The 23,398-nt window shown below is 42.2% G+C and overlaps 1 protein-coding gene and 1 long non-coding RNA gene across 2 annotated transcripts in view; one reads left to right on the top strand and one right to left on the bottom strand.

Moving 5' to 3' along the window:
* The window catches only part of RSRC1 (arginine and serine rich coiled-coil 1), a 169,960-nt gene extending 156,662 nt beyond the window's left edge, over nt 1-13,298 (top strand). Inside the window, exons 8-10 of the mRNA XM_074591886.1 lie at nt 9,590-9,696; nt 10,607-10,753; nt 11,595-13,298. Coding sequence (XP_074447987.1) covers nt 9,590-9,696; nt 10,607-10,753; nt 11,595-11,687 — 347 coding nt within the window. The 3' untranslated portion in view covers nt 11,688-13,298. The remainder of the gene's footprint in view (nt 1-9,589; nt 9,697-10,606; nt 10,754-11,594) is intronic.
* A 46-nt stretch (nt 13,299-13,344) lies between these two features.
* On the bottom strand, nt 13,345-17,498 carry LOC141744945 (uncharacterized). Its single transcript, XR_012587625.1, has 4 exons — nt 17,348-17,498; nt 16,695-16,911; nt 14,599-14,692; nt 13,345-14,475 (listed from the first exon to the last, which is right to left on the bottom strand). It is a non-coding gene; the product is annotated as an uncharacterized LOC141744945 (long non-coding RNA).
* Nucleotides 17,499-23,398: the final 5,900 nt, after the last annotated feature.

The raw sequence follows: 23,398 nt of genomic DNA, 5'->3' as shown, positions 1-23,398 counted from the left end.
GTAAGGAAAAAACCAGAATTAAGCATTACAACGTTAGGTGCATAATTGCAAGTTTTCCACAAGGTCTCTGCCTCAGTCAGTGTTGCTTCATTTTGGACAGTCTTTAGTTAATAGGAACTATTAATTATTTTATATTCTCATTATTCAAAATGCAGATCTGTAGTTTATTTGACTGTAGCTATTCAAACCTCATCTCAAAAGCAGCATTATGAATTTCTTCACGGGCTGTTCTGGGGGCTCATCACTACAGGATCTGAACGTGTCGCGAACGTTCGTGCTTTTATCCTCGCAGCAGCCCGGTGAGGTGAGTGAGTATTATTAATTCTGGGGTTTTAAGGAGAGAGCAGAGACAGAAGTATAACAGGGTTTCAGCTTTGGAGAACTTTAAAAGCAGAACATCGTCTTCAGCATACTTAATTTTGCATTTTATGTACCCAAACCCAGCTCCCACTTACTTCAGTTGCTGTACATGAGTTGTTCAGTACGTCAGCCCTGTATCTCCTGCGGAAAATGGGGAGGGTGGATAATGGCCGTGCTACGACATCTTCATGCTCCTTCCATCCTGATCTCCTTGGCTGGGCATTTTCCCGTCTGCGCAATACGCCTGTTCCCTCCTGGCTTTTTCACTTCCACTCGGGATGGTTCCATCCCTGCTTCAGGAGCTGCGGGGAGCTCCAGAGAGACAGACGCCTGCCTCTGCCACACCGTCCTCTTCACCATCACCTGGAACAGCAGCATTTAAAATAAAGTCTGAGGTTTTAGGTTGGTTGGACATAACAAACCATGCAAAGTTGTGTATATTAAGCCTATCTTCAGTCTTTTGGGGCTGAAAAATAAGAAGTCTCGGTAAAGCAGGAGCAGAGAGGCTCATTTCCAAGTAAGTGTGGTCTGTGGGTCGGGGCAATCCCAAGCACAAATCCAGGCTGGGCAGAGAATGGATGGAGCGCAGCCCTGAGGAGAAGGACTTGGGGGTCTTGGTTGATGAGAAGCTCAACATGAGCCGGCAATGCGCACTCACAGCCCAGAAAGCCAACCACATCCTGGGCTGCATCCCCAGCAGCGTGGCCAGCAAGGTGAAGGGGGGATTCTTCCCCTCTGCTCCGCTCTGGGGAGACCTCAGCTGGAGTGCTGCCTCCAACACAAGAAGGACGTGGACCTGTTGGAGCGGGTCCAGAGGAGGCCACAGAGATGATCAGAGGCTGGAGCCCCTCTGCTGTGAGAACAGGCTGAGAGAGTTGGGGTTGTTCAGCCTGGAGAAGAGAAGGCTCCGGGGAGACCTTGGAGCCCCTTCCAGTCCCTAAAGGGGCTACAGGAGAGATGGGGAGGGACTCTGGATCAGGGAGGGGAGTGATAGGACGAGGGGGAACAGTTTTAAACTGAAAGAGTGGAGATTTAGATGAGATATCAGGAAGAAATTCTTGACTGTGAGGGTGGTGAGCCCCTGGCCCGGGTTGCCCAGAGAAGCTGTGGCTGCCCCATCCCTGGAGGTGTTCAAGGCCAGGCTGGATGGGGCTTGGAGCAACCTGGTCTGGTGGGAGGTGTCCCTGCCCAGGGCAGGGGGGTGGAACTGGATGGTCTTTAAGGTCCCTTCCAACCCAAACCGTTCTGTGATTCTATAACCAAATAAAGGGGATTTTGACTAGGAGGGCAAACGCAGTAACTGAACTTTTGGAAGTCAGGTTTGCCAATGACAGGCATTCGATGCCATTTCACTGTATCTGCATGAATGGTTGGAGCAGCTGGACTGAAATCTTCTGCAAAATATTAAGTGTGGGGTAGATGTGAGCACAGAAGACTTTAACCCAAAAGGTTTCAGGTTTGAAAAAACCTGTAAGCAACTCAGAGCAGGATTTTATAGCAGGATGGGCTAGGCAATCGTCACTAAACGTATTGTTAGCAGTACGACGTATGATCTGTATATAAAAGGGAAGTCTTAAGCAATGGCTTCACAGGGTCATCAATACAGATTTAAGATAATATTTTGTAAGTGGGCTCTGCAAGACCTCTCGAAAACTTTGGCTAATGTATTTTTGGTATCTCGCATTTTATTTTCTACCACACTTGGGAGGTTAAAAAACACAAAAAAAGAGGAAAGTTTTTGGCTAGGAAATCATGTGGGATTGGGGTATTATCACAGGCCAAGGTAATCAGCCTGGGCGGCAGGATTCCCCTTCTGGAACCGGCCTGCCCTGCCGCCCGCCTTTGGTTTGGGTCGGGTTCGTTTTGTGGGTTGTGTTTTTTTCGTGGAGTGAGTCTCTGAACACTCTTTCAGGATTTGTGGCGTTGCAAGCTCCGTCGGAGGCAGATTGACAGGCTGGGGATAAGGGAGAGAGTCTCAATTGCAAAATACGTTCATGTATTCAGCTGGTTGCAGTTTACTTCTGGAGCCGCATCCATGCTCACCCCCATCCCTCTGCGCTACCTACCTCACAGTGAGCAAGTGCGTACAGAACGTCGTACTGGAGGTTTTACTGGATTATGTGTATTTTGCTGCCCACGCTGTTTCAGGCAGTGTCGGTGCCAGCACCGAGACTGTTTGCTGGCATTGTGAAGAAGCAAGGTAGAGCACCTCAGTGTGGAGCTGATGTCCGTGTTCACCAAAAAAATGGATGAATTAAGGAGCCTGTGAAGCTAGGGGAGGCTGTTCCTTTGGTTCAGTTTAACAAAAATTGCATCCATTTGTTTCAACCACAATCCCTTCTGTGGAGTCTTTCCTCTTCTGTTAAAAAACGTTTTTTTGTTGATCTCGGTGGCCGTGCCAACATTGCATGTGTACTTACCGCTTGTCAAATGGGTATTTATCTGAGAGACCAGAGTGAATCTATGGGATAAGCATGAGACTTAACTGAGAATTGTCTTGTTTATGCTGGCTAAGGCCTAGATGAAATGGGATTTTAAATACATGTATCATATTTTATTGGTGCTAGATGTTTAGCTGGTGTAGAAGGCATTATTTCAGGTACCAGCTAGAGGCCTGGCCCAGGGAAGAACCAGAAAAATAATTTAAAACCAACAAACAACAATTTTGCTAATCTACATTTCATTTTTCGTGTAGCCACTAAAATTGTATTCAGTGTTTGAGGGCAACCAGAGGTGGTTGTAGCTCCTGTGCATTTCCCCTGATGTCTTACTGAGAATCAATATATGGACTGGAATAAAAGCATGGAAGTTACTGTTATTGACACTGAGCATCACAGTGGCACCGCATGTCAGTGTGTGATACCATGGAACTGTTAAAATACACTTATTAAATACCGTATCTTGCAAAGACTCCGCGGATGATACCACAGTCTGTAATAACATGCAGTAGGAAGAAAAAAAGATAAATCAGTGGGCGCGTGCAATCGCCCCTCTTCACTTTCAGCATCACTTTTTGAAGTGTAAACAAAGAAAGGTCCATGCAAAAGCCTGAACGCCTGCAAAGTTTCAGCCCCGCTGTCCTGCGTGTCTTACAGGCTGCCTCATCTGCAGCTACTGATCTGATTTCCACTGTAGCCTACAATCCACCATTTTTTTTCTGTACTTCCAGTGTACAACAACATTTCCCAGAGGAAGGACTTTGGTTCTGTTGTTTCTCTACAGTTGGATCCCTGTATGTGGTGGGGTGTGGCTAGATGCGGAAATACTTTTATTTGTCTGAACGTGTATAATAGATACGTGTATAGGTTTAACATAGACAAATTGTTATATATTATACGTGTATGTAATATATACACTCGTTAGTTTGTACATACAATATAGAGGTTATTTGGGATAGAGATATATAAAAGATAGAGGAACCCAGTAATTGCCTTTAAGATTAGAGCACAAAGCATTACCTTGGATTTTACAAGGCCAGCGAGCAACAAAAGAGCAGTAATTTATGAGCTCAGCGTAAAAGAATAGCATAATTGCATTAAAAATTAATGCTAATGAACACTAAAATGGGGAAGGTGGTTATGATGAAAGTTTGTATTCATCTTCCCTGGTTTGAATGATGGCTAGTGGCTTGATTAATGGCTTAATTTCTATCAATTAGCAGGGAAAAATCTCCTGCGAGACAAGGGTAAATTGAGCATTGAATTACATATCTTGCTTTTGTGTGCTGAGAAAAAAAGAGCGGCATATCTCTGATATTAGCCGCAGTGACAAATGCGGTGTGCCCTGCGCCGGCTCTCCCGGCGGGTGCTGGCCTGCGGTTCTGGCGGGCGGGGGGGGGGGGGCGGGGAGCAGCCAGCACCGGCCCCCGAGCCTGCGCCCTCTCCGCCCCCACCACCCTTTCTGCTGCTCCCTCTCTTCAGGGAAGGAAAACACCCGGCGATTTTAAGTGTAGTAGGACTGTTTCCTACCACTTTATTAGCTGAGTTTGACTTTTTCCCGGGATATTTTCAAAAATACCCTGAAATGCCTCAAAATGCGAGTGGATGTAGGAACTCGCCCGCGTGTGAAAAGCGCAGCGGTGGAGGTCGCCTGCACGCAGGGTTAAATGTGTGGCTAGAGCAGAAATCCAAATGTTCTTGAACTGCTTATCTAAATATTCTTAAATTCAGAACTCAGTCGCTAAAGTTTACCACCATGTCTTCTGCTTGTTTTTTTACCCAATATTATATTTATTTTTATACCCAATTCTTCTTAAAGAAAAAGGTATTAGTGTCCAGACTGTGAAAGCTAGGTTATAATTATAATGTATTAAAATAGCAAATTGTAAGTACTCTAGGACTCTCTCTAGTAAGTGCTAGAGTATTTACAACGTGCTATTTTAATACGTTATAACTGTAGTACCAGTGTACTTACAATTAAGTTTGAAGAATACAAATTAACAATAAAAACTTTCTCTGGCCACAGTTGCCCCTTCTGGAGTATGTTTTATTGTTTCTGCAAGTTTGGCTGGAAAAAGTTCTTTCTTTGGAAATCTCAAGAGCTAGGAAACAGTGTGGCCAAGTGTTGAAACGGCGCTTTGACAGTGCTAAGGGGACGTGGAGACGTTAGCGGCATCGAGCAGTTTTTATCACGCCCAAAAGTTGTTAGAGGGAAGAGGTAGTTTTGAAACTAATCCCGCATTCCCCTCCGGCTGCACGCCCCGGCAGGGATGCTTGGCTTGGCGGCATCTTCGGGGCTCCTCATCCACAATTTTCTGAAGGGCTGAGACAAAGGCGGGATGCGGCCGGCGTTGAGCGTGGCGGTGCCTCCCTCTAACGGCTGGCCCTGCCGCGGCCGGGCTGCTGCCGGGCTGGAGGCTCCCCGGGTGGGAAAGGCGGGGTGAGGTGGCCTTCGTCCCCGGGGTCCCACTGCATCCCAGGGCGGGAGCCAGAAGGGACTCCCGGGGAGGGCGAGCAGGGACTTGGGGCGAGGGGGGAACGCAAAAGCTTGCGACATTAGTTCATTTCTTGGCCGATTTGCTCTGGTTCTTGGTAAAATGATTGTAGCAGGCTGGCTGGCGCAGGTCTCCAGCCCCGCCGTGGCTGGTGAGGCCACCGGCAAGCTCTGCACCCAGCTCTGCCGGTGACCCCCGGCATCCTCAGACATCAGCGCCTGGACACCGGGAACGGTGTTGGGACGGGAGGTCACGCTCTGCAAATCCCTGCCAGCTCCTGTGCGCACACCTGTGTCAGGGGCCAGCCCTCATTAGCTGTAGCTAATTGTCTCCTGTGCAAAGATTTGAGGGTTTCAAAAGATTTGAACCCCCCCCCAAAAACAGAGTTACAAGTTTTGTAAAGTCGAGATGTGACAAAAATGAAGTGAATCCCACCTGTGCTGATGGATTTTCCCCCCTCCTCCTAGTGCTTTCATTTTGTTTAATATAAGTATTTCAGTGCAGTGCACGGTGGAAGACATTACGTCTCAAAGCCGTGGAGTTTTTTGTCTCTTCCGCTGCAAATTGTCTGGATGAAAACTTCATTTTTCTTTGATACGTCAGTTTGCGCAGCTTAAGGAAAAAACAGGAAGCAATAAAAAAGCACCAGGCATGTGAAAAACCACAGTTCTGTTGAAAACCCATACAGTTCTGCAATGCCGTTGTTACTGTATCCATACAGCTGTACATATACAGTTGTGCAAAAATTATACGGGATCACCTAAGCGAACCCTAAATAAAATGGGACGAAGGGGAAAATATTTTCCTCATTAGTTGGTTTATTTAGTCTGGTATCTACTGGTGTTTTCTTCTTTTAATCCTCAACTCGTAAACAAAAGAGCAGAAAAAAATAGCAGCTTTTTCATAGAATGACGGAATGGTTTGGGTTGGAAGAGACCTTAAAGACCATCCCGTTCCAGCCGCCTGCCCTGGGGGTTTGCCGGGGGGTGGGGGGGGGAAGTTTCTGCAGGTATTTCAAAGCATAATACTTAACACGTATTATATTTTAAAAGGGTCAGTTAAATTGACCAGCTGTATCCCTTTAAATATAATTGGTAAAATATGAAGCAACATATTCTGATGAATATTTTAGGTTTATTATGCCATTGCTTTGATTCTCAGGTTAGAGCTGCTTGAAAGAAAAGTCTTTAGGTAAAGGCACGGGCAGGATTGTAGATGAGCAGCAAGGAATCCGGTACGCATTGCAAATTTACGCCTAAAGATTATACACAAAATATTTAAAATATATTCGCATTTAACATGTCATTCACAAGATACTATTAGTCATTTAATGCTTCCGTTTCAATGCTTCTTAAATTCTTAGTGGGCTTCATCACCACTTTTGTCTGTAAAAATAAAAGCAAAGAAGCGGGAATATTTTACACAAAGCTTGCAGGCAAGTTACTTTTTCTTTTATCTGATTCTCTGGTGTTTCTAGTTATTGTGCATGTGAAATTTTTGGATGGCATCGAAAGGATTAATAAACATTTTACTTCTAAAGTGACGTTTCAGCTTTATTGCTAATGCAGACTAACTCAATATGAAAACAGCAGCTATAAAAGACGTGTGTGTAGGTATATCTATTTCTCTCTATATGGGAAGATGTAAATAGACGTAAATACAGATGGGAAGCGTCAAATCTTTGGTGGGGCCGGGCACAGGCTGGGCTCCCAGGCCCGGGGGGTGTCCCCGGCCGTGCCGCTGCCATGGCCGCGCGTCAGTGGGAAGGGTGGTGACAGGAATGGGAATTGTGCTGCTGCGAGAATCGCCTCTACAAAAAAACAGCCTCAACAAGCCCTAATACAAGATTTAGCCTATTTTTTTCACTATAACATGGTAAAACGACTTGCTGTGCAATGAGTTAGTATTGATTTTTTTTTTTTGTCTGTAGCCTCTTAGCTTTCTGACTCCATTATTTTTGATTTTACTATGAAATACATATCCTTTCTACTGACATCTGACAAACAACATATGGAAGTCATTTTATCTACCAATAATGTGTTTGTCAAAAAAAATCATGCACTAATGGGTTATGCTTCCTCCAGTCCATTTTCCCCAAGTTAATGCCACTGATGTAATTCTAAACATTTAGTGATTTTTGCCCCCTTAATAATTTGTCATTCCCATAGGTTTGTGCTAGATTCATGTAAGACGCTGTAACAGGCTGGGAACTGACCAAAGGTTTTGTGAAATAAGAGTTGAGCAACTGATTTCAAATCTACGTTCACCTGCCTTTCTCTGATAGCCGGTTTTAACCCTGTGACTACCAGGGACACTTACCATCCCTTCACTCACCCGCAGACCAGATCTACCCAAGAGCTCGATGAATTACGATTTCCTCTCTTTAGTAGGGCATTAGTATACTTGGTTTTATACTTTCTATGGGATCCTTAGGATTCTTTTTTAAAAAATAACTTTAGCAGCGAGGCAACAGAACTTTTAAAGACGAGTTGAATCGTGTGATTTTTTTCCTTCTAAATTCAAAAGAATGGGGCTTAAGGATGTCCTCATTGCACTTTCCAGTAGTGCAACTCTTGCCCTAAGCCTTGCCAAGAATATTCCCAAATAATTTTTAAGCATCAGGGTAGGTTCTTGTTTGCTGGAAGAGTTACATCTTTTCCTATCTTTTGTCTGCCTTACCTGTTTTGTAACCTCCACCTTTTCAGGCCGGCTCAAACGTACTACGTATAAAGCAAATAGTTTTCATTAGTAAATAAGATGGAGGTAAATTGGTTAAAATTGTAAACAAAGCATGCAGTTAGCAGAATGAATTCCAGCTTTGCTTGTCACTGGAGGTAGACGTAGAAGTAGGTAAGGAAAATTAACTGACCTGTGAATTGGGAGAAGCAGAAAACGGAACCGACAGTAAAGCAAATACTTTTGTGTCAGGTGTACCGCAGCGAACAAGTCATACTACCAGGGACTGAAAATAAAACTGTTTTCTGCTACAACCTGTTGATAAAAAATGAAGTTGTTAATTTAGTGTGGGCACACCCATTTCAGGAGTGTTTCTGCGCTGCCATTAGTTTATTGGCTCGTCTGAAGCTCCCCTGACTGGTCATTAATAGACCGAAGTGAGTGTTCAGTGGTTACTCATTGCAGAGGGACTGCCGTTACATTTATTTTTTCCTCGTGCAAGAGAGAAAGTATTTTGCAGCGTATGTGTATATCTACGTGAATTTGGATTTAGAATTTGTGGACTGTGGCACAAGGATGAGCTTTCAGCTTACAAGCGTGCCGATTTAATCCCTGAGCTTTTGCCGAAAGGAGTAGCCCCAGACTGCACAAGAGAAGAGAGAGAAGGGAGAGAGAAGTCCGGCCATCCCTTTGGCAGCTTGGATCAACATAGCGGGAATGTGAAACTTCACTGTCATCCATCAGTGGTTTGGTTTTTAAAAAGAAGTATATCTTGCATTATGAATGCGCTTAGCTTCCTACCAGTCTCATCTATCCAGAAGATTGTCTGGTTGCGCAGCGAGAGAACGGGCAAAGCCGACCTGACAGCACCCCAGCCACGTGCTTAGTGCAGCTCACAGCAGGGTTGGCAGGAGTTGCTCTCCTTCACCACAACGTCCCTGGGAGCTGCATTCACCTCGTCACCCTGGGACTCAAACATATCTTGTGAAATATATGTGCATTGTAAGCCCTCAGAGTACAGTAAAGAAGCAATTTTGCTCATTTCATTAAAGAGCTGAAATTCTGTCACCTACAAATATTTAGTGTGTATGTTAGGAATATTTTATTACCAAATTCTAAGGGTTTTTTTTGTCAAATTCACCTAACGATGTAACTCTCAATGCCAAACTAATCACTTAGCTTGTCATGAAGAGAACCAGATGATGGCACATCTCTTGGGACATCTGCAGCAGAAGCCAAATTCACCTCCATACAAGCAGACGTAGTTTTACTGCGACATACAGATGGTACTCCACTGAGTTGTCTGCACTGTCCCCAAATCCTTAACTTCTGCAGGAAATCCTCATGCCATAAATCTAGCGGTTATCCTGCAAGGACATCTCTGGCAAATTCTTAAGTTGGCATCTCAAATGATATCATACGTTGAACAGTAATGGCCAACTCAATGTTGTAATTTTTACTAAAGGAGAGAGTTTTTCTTTGCGAAAGAGTATTTTAGGCTGCAATTTATTTTTTTTTCTGGTATGTACTGTTGTAAAATATATTCAAGGCATTGCTTAGACACGGCATTTATTGTAAGCTTACACTAATGTATCCTGACATTACACCTTCTCTTTGTAGACCAAGCCACCCTAGTAGAGCAAGTGAAACGAGTAAAAGAAATTGAAGCTATTGAAAGTGACGCCTTTGTTCCACAGACATTCAGATCAAGTAAAGAAGTCAAAAAGGTAAGTTTTCAATATCCTTTCTTGGTGCAGAATCCTTTCAAAGGCAGGTGGAAGCCGTGCTGTTAATAGAGTTTCCATTGATGAAAGAGCATCAATGTTGACAATCCTAAATCCCACCAACGACTCTCCTATGTAGGTGGTGTGGAGTGCAAGGAAGGATATGCTCGAATGTCTAAGAATTTCAATGAAATCAGCTGTTTTGACAGTATATTCTACCTATGCTAAGCAACTCCAATTTTTAAAATTTCTTTTGAAATCATATAAAAAATTAAGATTTTTTTTTTTTAAGAAAAGCAAAAGAATTAAAATCCAAAAGTAATCAGACATTTACATTGTAACTACAGGTAGAGATCAGTATTTTTAATTCTGCGTAACTGAAGTCAGACTTTAAGACCATATTTACTCACTGAAACAAAACATCATTGTTTTCAGGCAGCTTTCCAAAAACCTAACGTGAGACATCCAGGTTTCAAAATTTTACCTACATTTTCGCTGCCGAGTCTTCTAGGGAACTTGGATGCTTTTGTCTTTGGAAGCAGGCAAGCAAAGGCTGGTTCAGTTTTTCCATCTAACGGCAAGGTGTTCTGAATTATCCCTGATTGTTTCCCCCAAAACGTGCATTTTCTTGCCTTTTCAGAAGCCTCTGAGAAGTCCATGCGACTTCTTCAGAAACTGATCCCAAAACCCAATTCTGCTGTTCTGCAAGACATACCCCATTGCAAGCTCTGCAAGCTTTTTTCCACTTCATGCGTTTAGTCCGGACCCTAGTCCACGTCCCACCAAGCGCGCTGAGAAGTATTTGCATGAAGATCCTTTCGTGGGCACGCGTTGCAATGGGAAGAAAGCTGACTGCTCGGTTAAGGTACTGCCACGCTTGGGAGTTTGAGCAGATGTGTTTCTTTCTTTTTAGTCAATAGAGCCCCCTGAACTACAGTACGAACCTGTAGCTATCGGAGCGGGAACTGCTGATTCATCTGCTCCTGAGAAAGAACCACCACCTGCCAATATCCCTACTGCCATCAAATATCAAGATGATAATTCTTTAGCACATCCAAATGTAAGTGTGCCGATATTTACTTTCTCTTTAGAACAACACAGCCCATTGAATGAGAGCAGGTTCACGTGACCTAACAACCATTTTGCTGTGCTGCTTATCAAATAATCTGTGGTCTGAAGACCGTTAACTAATGGGGCATCGGCTGAGAGGATCACACTCCTTGCATCATCCAACAGGGAATAATTACAAAAGTAGTAGTTCACCAGTGATGTACTTTTAGAGTTGCAAACAAATTTTATAACAAAACAGCATACTAATGTAATCCAGAGGAATTTAAGATCCTGTTCACATAAAAATCCCTGTTCCATAAAAATTCAGCAAAGATTGCTTTTGGTTTGCATAGCTGGAAACCTGATGGAAGACGCCAAACTTCCCCACCTTGCGAAATCGTAAAGCTTTAAATACATGGCAAACTTAAGATAATTTTAAATGATTGTGGCTAAATTTCTGCAAGTTCCTTTGTGAGCACTTACAATTGGAAATAGGAGTACTTACGGTAGAGTTTTTTTAAGAATTAGCAAGTTAAAAATGACCTGCAGTAAATAAACTAATGCAAGTTCTGTATAATGAACATAGGGAAAAAAGCTCAAGACCTGTACAATGTGACAAACTTCCTGTTTCAGGAGGAGACCGAAATCGGAATGTCTTGGTTTTCCAATTATTAAAAGTCTCTACTTTTACTCGTGTATTTCTGTCACCTCTGAATTTTAACACCCGTATGCAGCTGGGCTTTTTCTTTGGGCACTGAAATAGTCGACAAGGAATTTCAACAGATTATAACAAATAAAGAGAAAGCTAACGAGTTGTGCCTGCATTTCTTCCTCTCCCCCTTGTCTCTCAGCTGTTTATCGAGAAGGCAGAAGCAGAAGAGAAGTGGTTTCAGCGGCTGATTGCTCTCCGGCAAGAGAGGCTGATGGGCAGTCCGGTGGCCTGAGCAAACTGCTGTGACCATCTCATACCGGTTCTCCATGAATGCTAAGAAATCCTACCATTAAATTTTCTTTTTCTCTTTTGAGGAGATTTTAATACTCAGTATGAGTTGTATAGAGAATAAATATTTCATCTGAATAAACAAGAATGTTCTATCCTCTGTTTTTTTTGCCTGAACTTGTTGCTGGGTGACCTGTATCGCTGAGCTACCTGCTGTAGATGGGAAGGCTATCAGAGCAGTGTAATTTTCTTTTTTTGTACTGAATTCCTCTAGGGTGCAAAAAACCTGACAGCCCAAGGAGGCATAACGTTATACCTCCCAATCAAAAAAATATATATACCCACGTGGCAGTTTAAAGATAAATGAAAAAATAAGACTGACAAAGAAAGTTCAGATTTACCAGTGCTCAGACAGTAGAGTACAAGTGATACCACCCCGGGCCACGCCATCCTCTGCAGCTGGAGGAGGATTCGGGGCAAATGATATCGCTGTTATCTCCTCTCCCTTCCGTTCTGCGTTACGGGAGCAGCTTCTGAATCCCCAACATCTGTGCGCGGTCTCCTTGCTGAGGGGCTCTTCTGAATTGATGCGTTCATCCGCCTGCTCCAGCCTTAGCCCGGTTCCTACATGGGGCGGCCGGGAGTGGAAAGAAATGTTTTACATTTCCTTGAACATCTACCCACTACTGTTAGCATCCCGGAGTAGATCTAAAGAAAAAGTGATGTTGTCCTTTTAAACGTATTCGTAAAGTTTTCAGCAGGTTTCAAGAAAATACTATTTTCTGAGCAATTTTAAGCACACTAAAAAGGTCAGTAACCTGGAAAAGATAGTTTTCCATGAACTCTTAATGGGAAATAATAAATCAATATTATTAATGGGAAATAAATATTATGGCGTGTAATAGTACAGGCCTTTCTTGAAAAGACTAATGGCATACCTATTTCTGCATAGAGTGACTGTTTTCAGCCTATGAAGCTTCTGTTTGTCCAGGTTTGACTTTAAAACAATAAAAGATTAGTCCTGATTGAACATATCAAATTTATCCTGAGCATACTTACCAAAAAAATCTGTCTGTCATCCAACTAAATGCCAGAGATCAACCAAATACAATACAGAAGTATTTTTTCTGCAGAATCTAAAAAAGCTGTGAGAAAACTATTAAATGAGTAGACAACTAAACTGAGCCCCCCACCTCTGGAAACACCTCATTGGAAATTACCTGCATCAGCTTTCCTGGGTGAGTCCAGACATTCATTTAGTGTTATTTTTCCCTTGTGCTCAGATCAGTGGTGGGAAAAAAAAAAAAAAAAGAGGATGATTCTGGTAACGTCCTGTGGTTTTTGTATTTTTTTTAGATGACTGATGTAAAAGGAAAAATTAAATTTGCATTCTAACACATTTTTACTTTTTCTTTGTGAACAGTGTTAGTTTTACTTGGTCCTGCATTAAAATGGCTATCTGGGTTTCAAGACTACCTTGTCTGCAAGAAAAAGTGGAAAAAAAATTGTTTCCCTTGTTTCATTTCAGCGTTTTCAAATGGTAAATATTTGTCACTGTTCTGTTTTCTAATCTCCTCCTGTGTTTCTTTCATAGTAAATAAAAACTATTTGATCTCCATATAAGGTGCAGGTGTAAATTCCTCTTTTTCACACATTATGTTGGATAATTTTGATATTTTTATTGCAAAGTGACTGCTCTTATGTAATTCACAACCTTATAGGACATTAACAAATTCTACAAACTGGGCTGTTGTAAGACTTAGTGACAGGGTGTACCTACTATTGCTTGTCAATCAACAACTAAACCAGTCCATGCTGGAGGGGAACTGTGAGCAAGATCTGAAACAAAAATGAGAACAGCATTTCGATAATCTGAATTGAATAGACATACATACTGAAATATGCCAAACATAATTTGAAACACGGAGCAAATCATGATAAAGTTGATTTTTATAGTTCCAGTTGCAGATTAGTGATCAGAATAACCCATAAATAATTACTCGGAACTCTGTAGCTTTCATGAAATACAAAACTTCTTTATCGCCCCGGTGTCTGTGTGGAGACAGTTCATTTTAGAAGAGGGATTTTCTGGTTTAGGCCTTGTATTCTGTCACCTTGTCTCAGTTCCTTCTTTGAGCATTCATTACGCATACTTGAAGTTTATGAAGTTATTGGTTTTGGGAGATGAAGGAATTGTCAGGATGAGTTTTTACCGCGATGCCATCTGTTACAAATTAGAAAACGTACCGTCCTTGTTGTTACAAACCTGCGAGTTCATGCAGTACACATTTCTAAAGATGCGCAAAGCAAGTCAGTGATGCTCAAGCGTGTCCTGGAGGCGAGAGCTCACGTGGGGCTGACCGGCGACCTTAGCAATGCCAGATGTTGTGTCTTGCAAGCGAGTTTTAATCTTACCATGGATCCCTTGCTGGGTACGGCTAAGCTGCATATTCAAAACACGGATCATCGAGATGTGAGTGGCACTTTCGCAAGATCCATTTGCAGCGAGGCTCAGTGCTTACGGAGCTGAGCCCTGTCGAAGGGACGCGGGATCGGTGCTCTGCCTTGTCCAGAACATGCCATCACTGATTCCACAGCTTAAACCTTCAGCAAAAATAGACACTGTTCCACTGCATTTGCTCGTGCAGAGTAAAATAAAGGTTGTATAAGGCTAATTCACAGGGGTTTAAGTGTAAATGTTTAGACTGCAGTGCTCTTGATTCAAGTTGTGCAAACTATTTCCTTATTTTGCTTTTACTTGAACAGCATCCTGTGATAAATTATTCATTTTCCTGTCAAAGGTAGGCAGATATTCGAGCATCAGAAATGAAATACGGAAGAAGGCAGCAACATCACAAATAAACTTCCCTCTGTAACCAGCTATGCACGACTAAAGAGAATTTTGACAAACTTACTGCTTAAAATTGTTTTATGAGATTTCAACATATTATAAATGGGTTGCAGCCAAATCCATGTGCACTCCACCATCCCACGTGTGGGTCCCTTTTCCTTGAGGAAAAGATAGCGTGTGTTACCTAATCAGCCAGATACAAATCTAATTAACTATGTCATAACATGGACACGAAACCCATTATCAACGTGTACAAATTAATCACCATTAACCTGGGAAAACGCACTGCTGACTCCCAACCCACACTTTTCCTAATCCAAAAAAGAGTGACATCTTTTGATAATAATTACTGCACGGAAACATAGAAACGTATCCTACTTTCTTAGGTTTTTTTCTTCTAATGTCCTCCGATGTTCTCACATTTAGCCTTTAGGACTCTTGCCTATGAAAGTTTATTTTTTGTCATATTTTCCACTTCGCTCCGTGCTCCTGGTGAAGGGGAATGGACTCCTGATTACAAAAGGGAAAGAAACGGCTGTTTGCTATTTATCCAAGTAAAACACAGGGTGTGAGGGGGGCCGTGCAGCCTGTAGAGCCAGCAGTGATGTGGTTTTCTCACTCGGGACTCTCCGGGGCGTCTCTGATACCATCAGCTCTAACACAAAGTTCCTCCTAATGCCAAACTACCTTAAATCTGACTCAGGCGAACGGTGTGTAGGAGTGAAAAGATAATGCTGTAACTTGAGCCATTCAGAGTTCTGGTAGTCAGCAAAGACCTCTACCCCTAGAAATTACATTAGCAAACTCATTTCACTTAGCCTGCTGAACAGCCACCGTCAATTAAAATCAAACCAGGCTGATTTTGATTTGATAACTTTTAGGTAAAATGTTCACTAGCCGTTTCTGATTTCTTCAGTCATCCAGCATGGCCACAACTATTTTCTGTTATAATTGCTTGAAAAGGAGCTGTGTTTAGTTTTTAAATGATGATTATTGTTACAACGTTTTAGAAAGATTTTTGCTACTAAAATAATGGTATCTAAGAAAACACTGCCAGGCAGGAGATCAAATTTTGCTACTTCTGCTTCGGTCGGGCAGGACTGGATGATCCCGAAGGCCATTTTTTCCATCAGTAACCCAAAACCAACCTTCTCGATGATTGCAGTTTTCCATTTGTCAGGTTACAAGAAGCAAGTTATTTTTAGTGGAGATCCTTGAACTTGAGAAACCTGTTTCAGGAGAGATCAGCTTGAACCCATGACTTAATCCACATAACGACACAGGGCTGCGGCGACTCTGCAGCTCACAGCGGTGATAAAAAGCAATGCTAGAAGTATTATTACTCCAGAATTTTAAATATTCACCGTTTGTAATTTTGACTTAGTGCAGCATTGCCTAATTCCTTTTTTTCCTGACTGTTCTCTTCCTTTCTTGTCTTGCCCTGTTGCTAAGACCTAGGAAAAAGGAGTAGCAGTGGCTGGGACGGATTATGTGACGCTGGGGAGCAAGACTTAGACACTGAGTCACTCTGGAATTGCCACTCCGGGGTGAGATGTGACACAAGACGTCTACTCTTTCTGGAAGGAAGCAGGAGCTGAAGCGCAGCCCAGGGCGGTGAGGAGGGAGCCGAGCACTATGACCAGCACTGAGCTGTGCTTGGCCCCCAGCCGGGCTCCCCCCATCAGGGAGAGCACCTCAGCTGGAAATGGTTATGCCACGTTTTAAACCCAGGTGAAAACAAACAGGCTACTTGGCTGGGGTTTTGTTTCTTCAGAAGTACGTCGCGGACTGGGGCCGTGTGGTGGCAGGGACAGTGACAATAGGAGAAGCCTTTCGGCCCTTGGGCATCGCTTTTGAAAGCACGATTTTGAAAAGGCTGTAGTTTGAAAGGTGTCGTCTCTGCTGAGCTGCCGCTGTAAAAATCTCATTCCCACTAGATGTCTCTGGCATCCCAGAGCAGTTGACACACTGAACACCAGTGGCTGTCTAGAAAGGCCATAGGAATGAGCTGCTCAGAGTCTGAATTTATCTTTTTTTCTTCCTAACCACAGCTGAAGTTAGGGTAAGAAGACAGTTTCTCTCATAGTTTTCTGTTGCCTTACAATCTACATCTTGTCAAATAAAAAATACTGCTTGAAAAGGTAAGCTCCAAATATTTACCATCTGTGTGGCGCAGTCCCTGGGGGAGTCTGTAGACAGGAAAAGTGGACTCTTTCCCTCCCGCATCAGCAAAACGGGCTGCCGGGGGCCGCGCTGCCCTGGCATCACCAGTGGCCGGTCCTGGAGCTGGGGGTGATGGGAGGGACAGGCCACCTTCCCGGGATGCAGCCCGTCTCCGCATCTCTGGAGGCAGCGGCTGGATTTCCATGTTACAGTTCTGAAAGGAAGGCATGAACAAATCTCATTAATTACTATTAATGGAAATTAAATACAGCTAACATCTGTAAAAATGTCGAATTGCATTTTTGGCTACCTTTCCAGTGAATTTCAGACTGTTTTTTTTATAAATTATTGTCGTCTTATTTCAGTATTCATGCAAGTTGCAGAGCTGGGTGACTATGTGAATTGAATAGATATTTAAATAAAATATTAATGTAAACGTTATTACATGTCTACCTCTAGTTGCTTGCAGTAGAACGACGCTTTTATCTGACATTTACGAACAATTTCTAACAAACCGCCTTTGCAAAAGACTGCGCTGGGCCGACACGACAGACGGAATGTGATCAGTTTTGTAACAACACTGTCAAAAGGCCACTTCCACTAAAAACACGCTTAAGCCTCTGGAAATTGCACGGCACCTTTACGCCTACCTGTAAAGGAACTTAACCGTCACAACGAAGGGTACCTCATTTATGCCAATACATTTTAAATTTAAATAGTAACTGCTGATCCGCAGAGAACTGGCTGGGGATTGAGCGCTGATTGTCTGAGTCCTCTCAAATTACCTTCAACCTTGGCTCTGACATTGCTCGGCAGCACAGGGCAACGCGCCGCGCAGAACCCAGCGGAGCCACCCCCCCACCCCCCCCCGGCTCTGCTGCCGGTTTCTTTCCAAAATAGTTCAGAAAAAGGACTTATTTTTAATACACTGCGCTGGTTCGCAATAGTCAGGTGAAGAGAGCTAAACATTTTCCGACGTTTTTGGAAGTTAGGGGCTGCAACAAATGTAATTAAGAAGTAATTGTGTAATAAATTGTGGGATATTTGTTCTTTAGGTGAACAGTGAGAACTCCCCTTGACAATTAAAACTGACAATTAATTCTTGCCTAACCTGTGAAACTAGCCATATTCTGAGCTGTATGTAGTGGTAACTTGTGCATTACTGGTTTTCCACAGGACTAATTTAAATATGGCTTTAACAATGTCTGCTCAACTAGCAAGATTAATTTCTAGAGACAAACAGCCTAAGGCTGGCAAGACCCTTTGAATTAGTTCAATTACTTGAACAAACACAGTACTGTCTGAGCCGCGGTCACAAATTTTAAACTGTGGAGAAATTTGGCTTCACCTGGCGCAAACCAGCTGCGGCAGGACACCTTGTTTTCGGGCTTCCTATGGAAATTGGCTTTTGCAGGCACCGGGTAAATCAAGCAGCTCTTGCTGCCCAGCTGATTTATAGCCCTGGGCACGCGTTGCTATACATTTTGCATTTTTCTGGGTCTGATTTTACAGCTTGAGGCCGTGGCCAAATTCTGAGCTCAACTTTGGCGATCTTCGCCATTAACCTGATAAAGATTTTGCCCTAGAAATGCGTTTGCTGCATTTGCTCCCAGTGCCAGCAGTTTGTTACTCTGGTTACAAGAGCAACGCCCCCAGCTCTCAGCCTGGCAGCAGAGGGTCTCTCCTCTTGGTGGATGGGTTTGTCGAGGAGTCTGTCTGACCTCCCGCACGCATTGCGGTCAGACAGATGGAAGGAAGCTGAAGGAAGCACCAGTGCAAGTGGCTTTGCCCCAATCATCAGAAAAAAAACCTGGGGGATGCCACGGTGCTGAGACTAGAGTATGATTTCTTTTTTCCCTCCCTCCCAGTGCCAGAGAGAGGAGAAGCTGCCAGGATTTAAGAAATAAATATGTCATCTCACGGAAGGCCGTTGAAGTTCAGCATCTTCAACATGTATTTTTTTGGTCGTTTTGGCCATTGGGAATGGCAAAATGAGATAGCTGCAAATTACTGATAGCAACTCAGGGACAAAACTCCCTCTGCTCCCTGATAACTTCAACGCGCGCTGCCAAAGTTTTTATAAATCAATAGTTACTGTACATGATGGCAACAGAGCCCATTTAAACAAATATTATTTTTGGCCCAAATCCTGGAATCGATGATAAACACTGACACTGGGGCCAGGTCTTGGATTGGTTGTTTGTTATATTGGGTTTTATTTTAAAAATGAGAATATGTGTATTTATGTGCCTCAGTTTTCACCCTGTTAAACAAAACCAAGAACAGAACGTAGAGGGAAAGGCTGCAAAATTAGGGCTGATTAAAAGAAATGCTGTTTCACATGATGAAAAATTAAACTCAGGAATTCATTGCTACAAGATGTAAGTAAAGCCAAAAACTTAGAAACTCTCAAATGGATTATTGCTTGTAGAGACGATTTGAAAAGTAACATCCAAATACTTTTAAAAAGCAGCAAAAGCTTATCCTGCAGGCCTTGGAAATGAGTTTGTATCACAACGGTGCGACAGGCCACGGGCAGGCTGTGTCGCACACAGCTCTTCTGCACTTCCCAGCACTTTCTTACGAGACATCTAAACCTGGTAACTCGTAAATAAGACACTGGACACCAGACAACCAGGTAATCCAATCTGGCAATTCCTACATTGCTTATATTGGTATTTTGTAAACAGCTATTAAACAAGTAAATGATATAAAATATTAATTTTTAAAAGGGAGCCAATCTCTCATGTTTCTGTGAATCTAATGGAATGTACTTCCCCGTTTCTTTCAGCTGTCTTGACAAAAAAATCTCATTCTTTTACTTTGCTGAAGCCTTACAGATATGGAAGACTTTGAATATACTTGACACGACATGAGGATCTCTCTTGCAGTCCAACTGATATTTGTTGCCCTGACAACAGCACACAAGCATTATTTATTAGTTCATACATTATTGATAATCCTCTAATTTGTGTGTGATGGGAGGAAGTTGGTCTGCGAGTAAGTTATAAATGGAAGGTTATCAACAACTTGTAGAAGTCAGTGACAATTCTATATATAGCTAGTCCCAGCCCATGCTCTGCTGATGCCACAAAACACGTTTCTTACCCACCGATGGTGCAAGCACAGGGTTAGGAGTCTCCCGCAGCCATGAGTTTCTACTGCAGTCTATGTGTAATAGGCATTTTTTTTAAATCAACTTCAAAGACAGAACAGTAGATTTTAACGATATGTCCTGATTATATACAGAGCCTGAAGAGAGTCTCAGAGTGTACACAGAAATGTTTTCTATTGCAAATTCTTGGGTGGGAAAACGGAAGATTTTGGAATAATAGTAAAAGACAAAAATCTCTTCCTATAAAAAGCAGGAATTAATCTTCACCAGTTTGCATCTTACAAAAAATATGGTTCAACTTATCTACTTAATGCTGACAATATAATTCTGAAGAGGTATTATACATTTCATCAGAGACAAAAAAGGCCTCTGGTTAACACCAAGAGACAGTTTTACTTCTGCCTCGCTCCATTTCCTTCATCAGTAAAGGACTGCTGTCAGACCTGGCATCTTCCAGCACCAATGAAGAGACTGAGGGGGTGTCTCAGGATTCAGATTAGATTTCAATAGAAAAGTCGACTGCTAATGAACTAAGGAGTATTTACTAATTTTTTTCCTTAGTGTCTTCTTTGTGTATGCAAACTGGGTATTTCTTTTCATTGTTACTTTTTAATTTTTATATGTATTTCTTTTTAAAACAAGGGGACTTCATAATTTATTTATAATAATTACATATTTTAAAATCTCGCTAGCAATATTGTCCTTTGGTGTACAACCTTAAAATGGGTTCTGGCTCTCATTCTCATAAACCAGTTGCTTGCTGGCACTTTGCCTATTTAAACATGTATGCAGGAATGCAATTTTCACCTCCAAGTGTTAAGCATCCCTACTGGTTAAAAATAATCCTTGTAGAGAAACTATCGCTGATGACTACCCAGATATAAAGGCAGAAATATTTCTGTATTTCTCAGCAATTGCACTAAATGTTTTCCGTATATTTTACATAGATGTGCTATTCTAAATAAGTTGATCACAATCGGGATCTTTTTTCAATGCCACTATAATTGATTTGTACTCTGGATGGAACAGAAAACATGAGCCAAAGTGCAATAGCTGTGAAAAAGAGCCACTCAGCATGAAGAAGTATTAGTAGAAAATGTTTGGGACAGGAACCTAAACACTTATCTGCGGAATCGAGAGAGAACAGAGAATTATAAATACCAACAAAACATCAATATGGCAAAATGACCTTTTGTTCTAGATGAATATGTTCAACAAAGCTCTGAAGTCCGAATCAGATTTAAATAGTCATATCACCAAATTGAGTAAGAATTAAGAAGGTAAATTAATTCCTAAGGGAAATCACTGTAGATCTCATTAGTTCAGGAACAAGATACCTTAAAACTTTTAATTAAAGATAATATTTACTGCAAATGAATAAGAGTTGGCAGGTTTCAGCAGAAACCATAATCTCATTTATGCAAAGTTTTCTTATATTAAGGCAGACATCATTAATCTCATTGGAGATGCCCTCCAGACTGACAGTGCTGTAGCACCGAGGTGATTTCTTACAGAAGTCTTTTTATCTACACAAAAGAAATCTAACTCAAGCAGACACAAACCATAAGAAGGCCTGAGCAATTAGAGATATCACTCTGTGCAAATAGAGTACTGACTTTATCGTGTTAGCGAGCCTCTCATAATGAGCTCACTTCTAACTGGGCCCATCTTCCCACTAGCAGCCAAAAAATTAACGATAACTAGAACTCGTATTGCTTAGTTATCTGCACAGTAATCCAGCTCCGGATCTGCTCTGACTTGGAAAGAAATTTCATCTTTTGGAGTCAGAGTCCGCATAAAATTAAATAGCAAACTGTAGATGATCTGATGTACTCTGAACAGCTGTTGGAAAGCTCCACATTTCTGTTTCATCATTTTGCAGAAGGGGTTTCTTTTTACAAGGCTGAATTCATACAAAGGCTCCATGGTGCTAACTGAACTTGTAGTCTGTTTTGTATAAGTATTCAGAAACTGTAAATAGATTCTGTAAAAAAATACCTAGTTAGGTTTTGGTAGAAGACTAAACAATTTAACCAAACCAAAGCAAACATTCTGAGAAGATAAAGCTCCAGGAGAATAAGAATTTGAAGGATTTTGTATTCGAGGTGCTAACTATGTTACAGAAAATTCACCTTGCTGGTTTGCAGCAGGTAGTAAGTGAACATTCTAGCATACCACGTCATAGATATTAATGAACTGCTGTAATAGCAAAACCAAATTGATCCAGGGCATCTATCTATTAATCAAAATATAACGACAAGCAGTTAATAAATAAGCACTGTATATGACCTAATCTCTATGGTAAAGCTACTGCTTATTGCATTTCTACTACGAATACACTCTAGCTTCAGAGGAGTTCTAAAGAGCTTTAAAATCTGTGGATTGAAAGACTAACTACAGTGCAGGTGATATTACTAGATTGTAATATTTTTGTGTGGGGTTTGAAACAAAGCTTGAATTCTGTCTCTGAGCAATAAAAAAGTTCTTTGATAACATCGTAACTGGCACAAGATTTTGTTATGAAAAGCCCCAAAGCAGCAGAGTTCACTTCCATGACTACCGCCTGGTTTGTTTTATTTGCTAATCTTTCATCAGAAATGTACAAACAGTTCACAGACTTCACCTGGATAATCAATGGGTAACCCTTTTTCTGGCAGGCTTCCCTGCCCACCAGTCAGTCAGTATAAACGTTTTCACTGTAACAACTGCTCAAACTCGGAGTGCATCTTAAGGCTGCAATATCACCACTTGCTCGGATCTAAAGAGAAGTCTACATCAGCAGACAGCAAAATCAATGCTCACCCGATTACAGATATTTTTCAAAAATATTGCAGGCTCAGTTCATTCATCTTTTATGTCGGTTTTCCACTTTGGGCCAAATACCAGCAGAGCTGCTTCTGCAGCATGATGGATCTTGGTGGGACGAAGGATCTACTTTCATGACTGCCATATAAATACTCCGATGCTCTCTAATCCCACCTGGTTATCCAGGGCACATTTTCTATCTTTCCCCTAAAACTTGGGATATTGAAAGAGATGTGAGGAGGAAAGAGCCTTCACCTGCTCCTCAGCAGGAGATGCAAGAAAGGAAAAAACCCCCAGGCTCACAGCTCTGAGAAACTTTGCCATCTAGATCAGGAGAATTTTTCCAAACACATAAACTTTTCTCCACAATTCTCCCATTTTAAGAAGAATGAAGGTGACATTCCTAAACCTCCGGTTCTTTTAAACTGCCCTCCTTCAGCCCTAAGTTTATATTTAACCACGGTTCTTATACGCACTCCTACATGTTCATAACCACTCTGCTCTTCAGGAAACCTCCCCATGTATTTGCTCCATTCTTTTACTGAAACCTTCCTTTGACGACCATGCCCAGCGACAGGGTTTACTGAGGGTTTCCTCCTTTACAGCCGCCCGCGGGGCTGTTTCTTCCCGCCAACACGACAAAGACCTCTTTTTTCCCTTTCTGTTTAACCAGTAATCCTAACCAGTCTCACCCCCAAAGCCGGTACAGTTAAGCAACACAGAATGAGCTGCTGGCCAGAAGGTAACTACCGTAAAGCCTCAGAAATCGGATATGCTTTGT

The sequence above is a fragment of the Larus michahellis genome, chromosome 6, assembly GCF_964199755.1.
Source record: "Larus michahellis chromosome 6, bLarMic1.1, whole genome shotgun sequence".
NCBI lineage: Eukaryota > Metazoa > Chordata > Aves > Charadriiformes > Laridae > Larus > Larus michahellis.
Note: the sequence above shows the minus strand (reverse complement) of the source record. Positions and strands in the feature narration are given on the sequence as shown.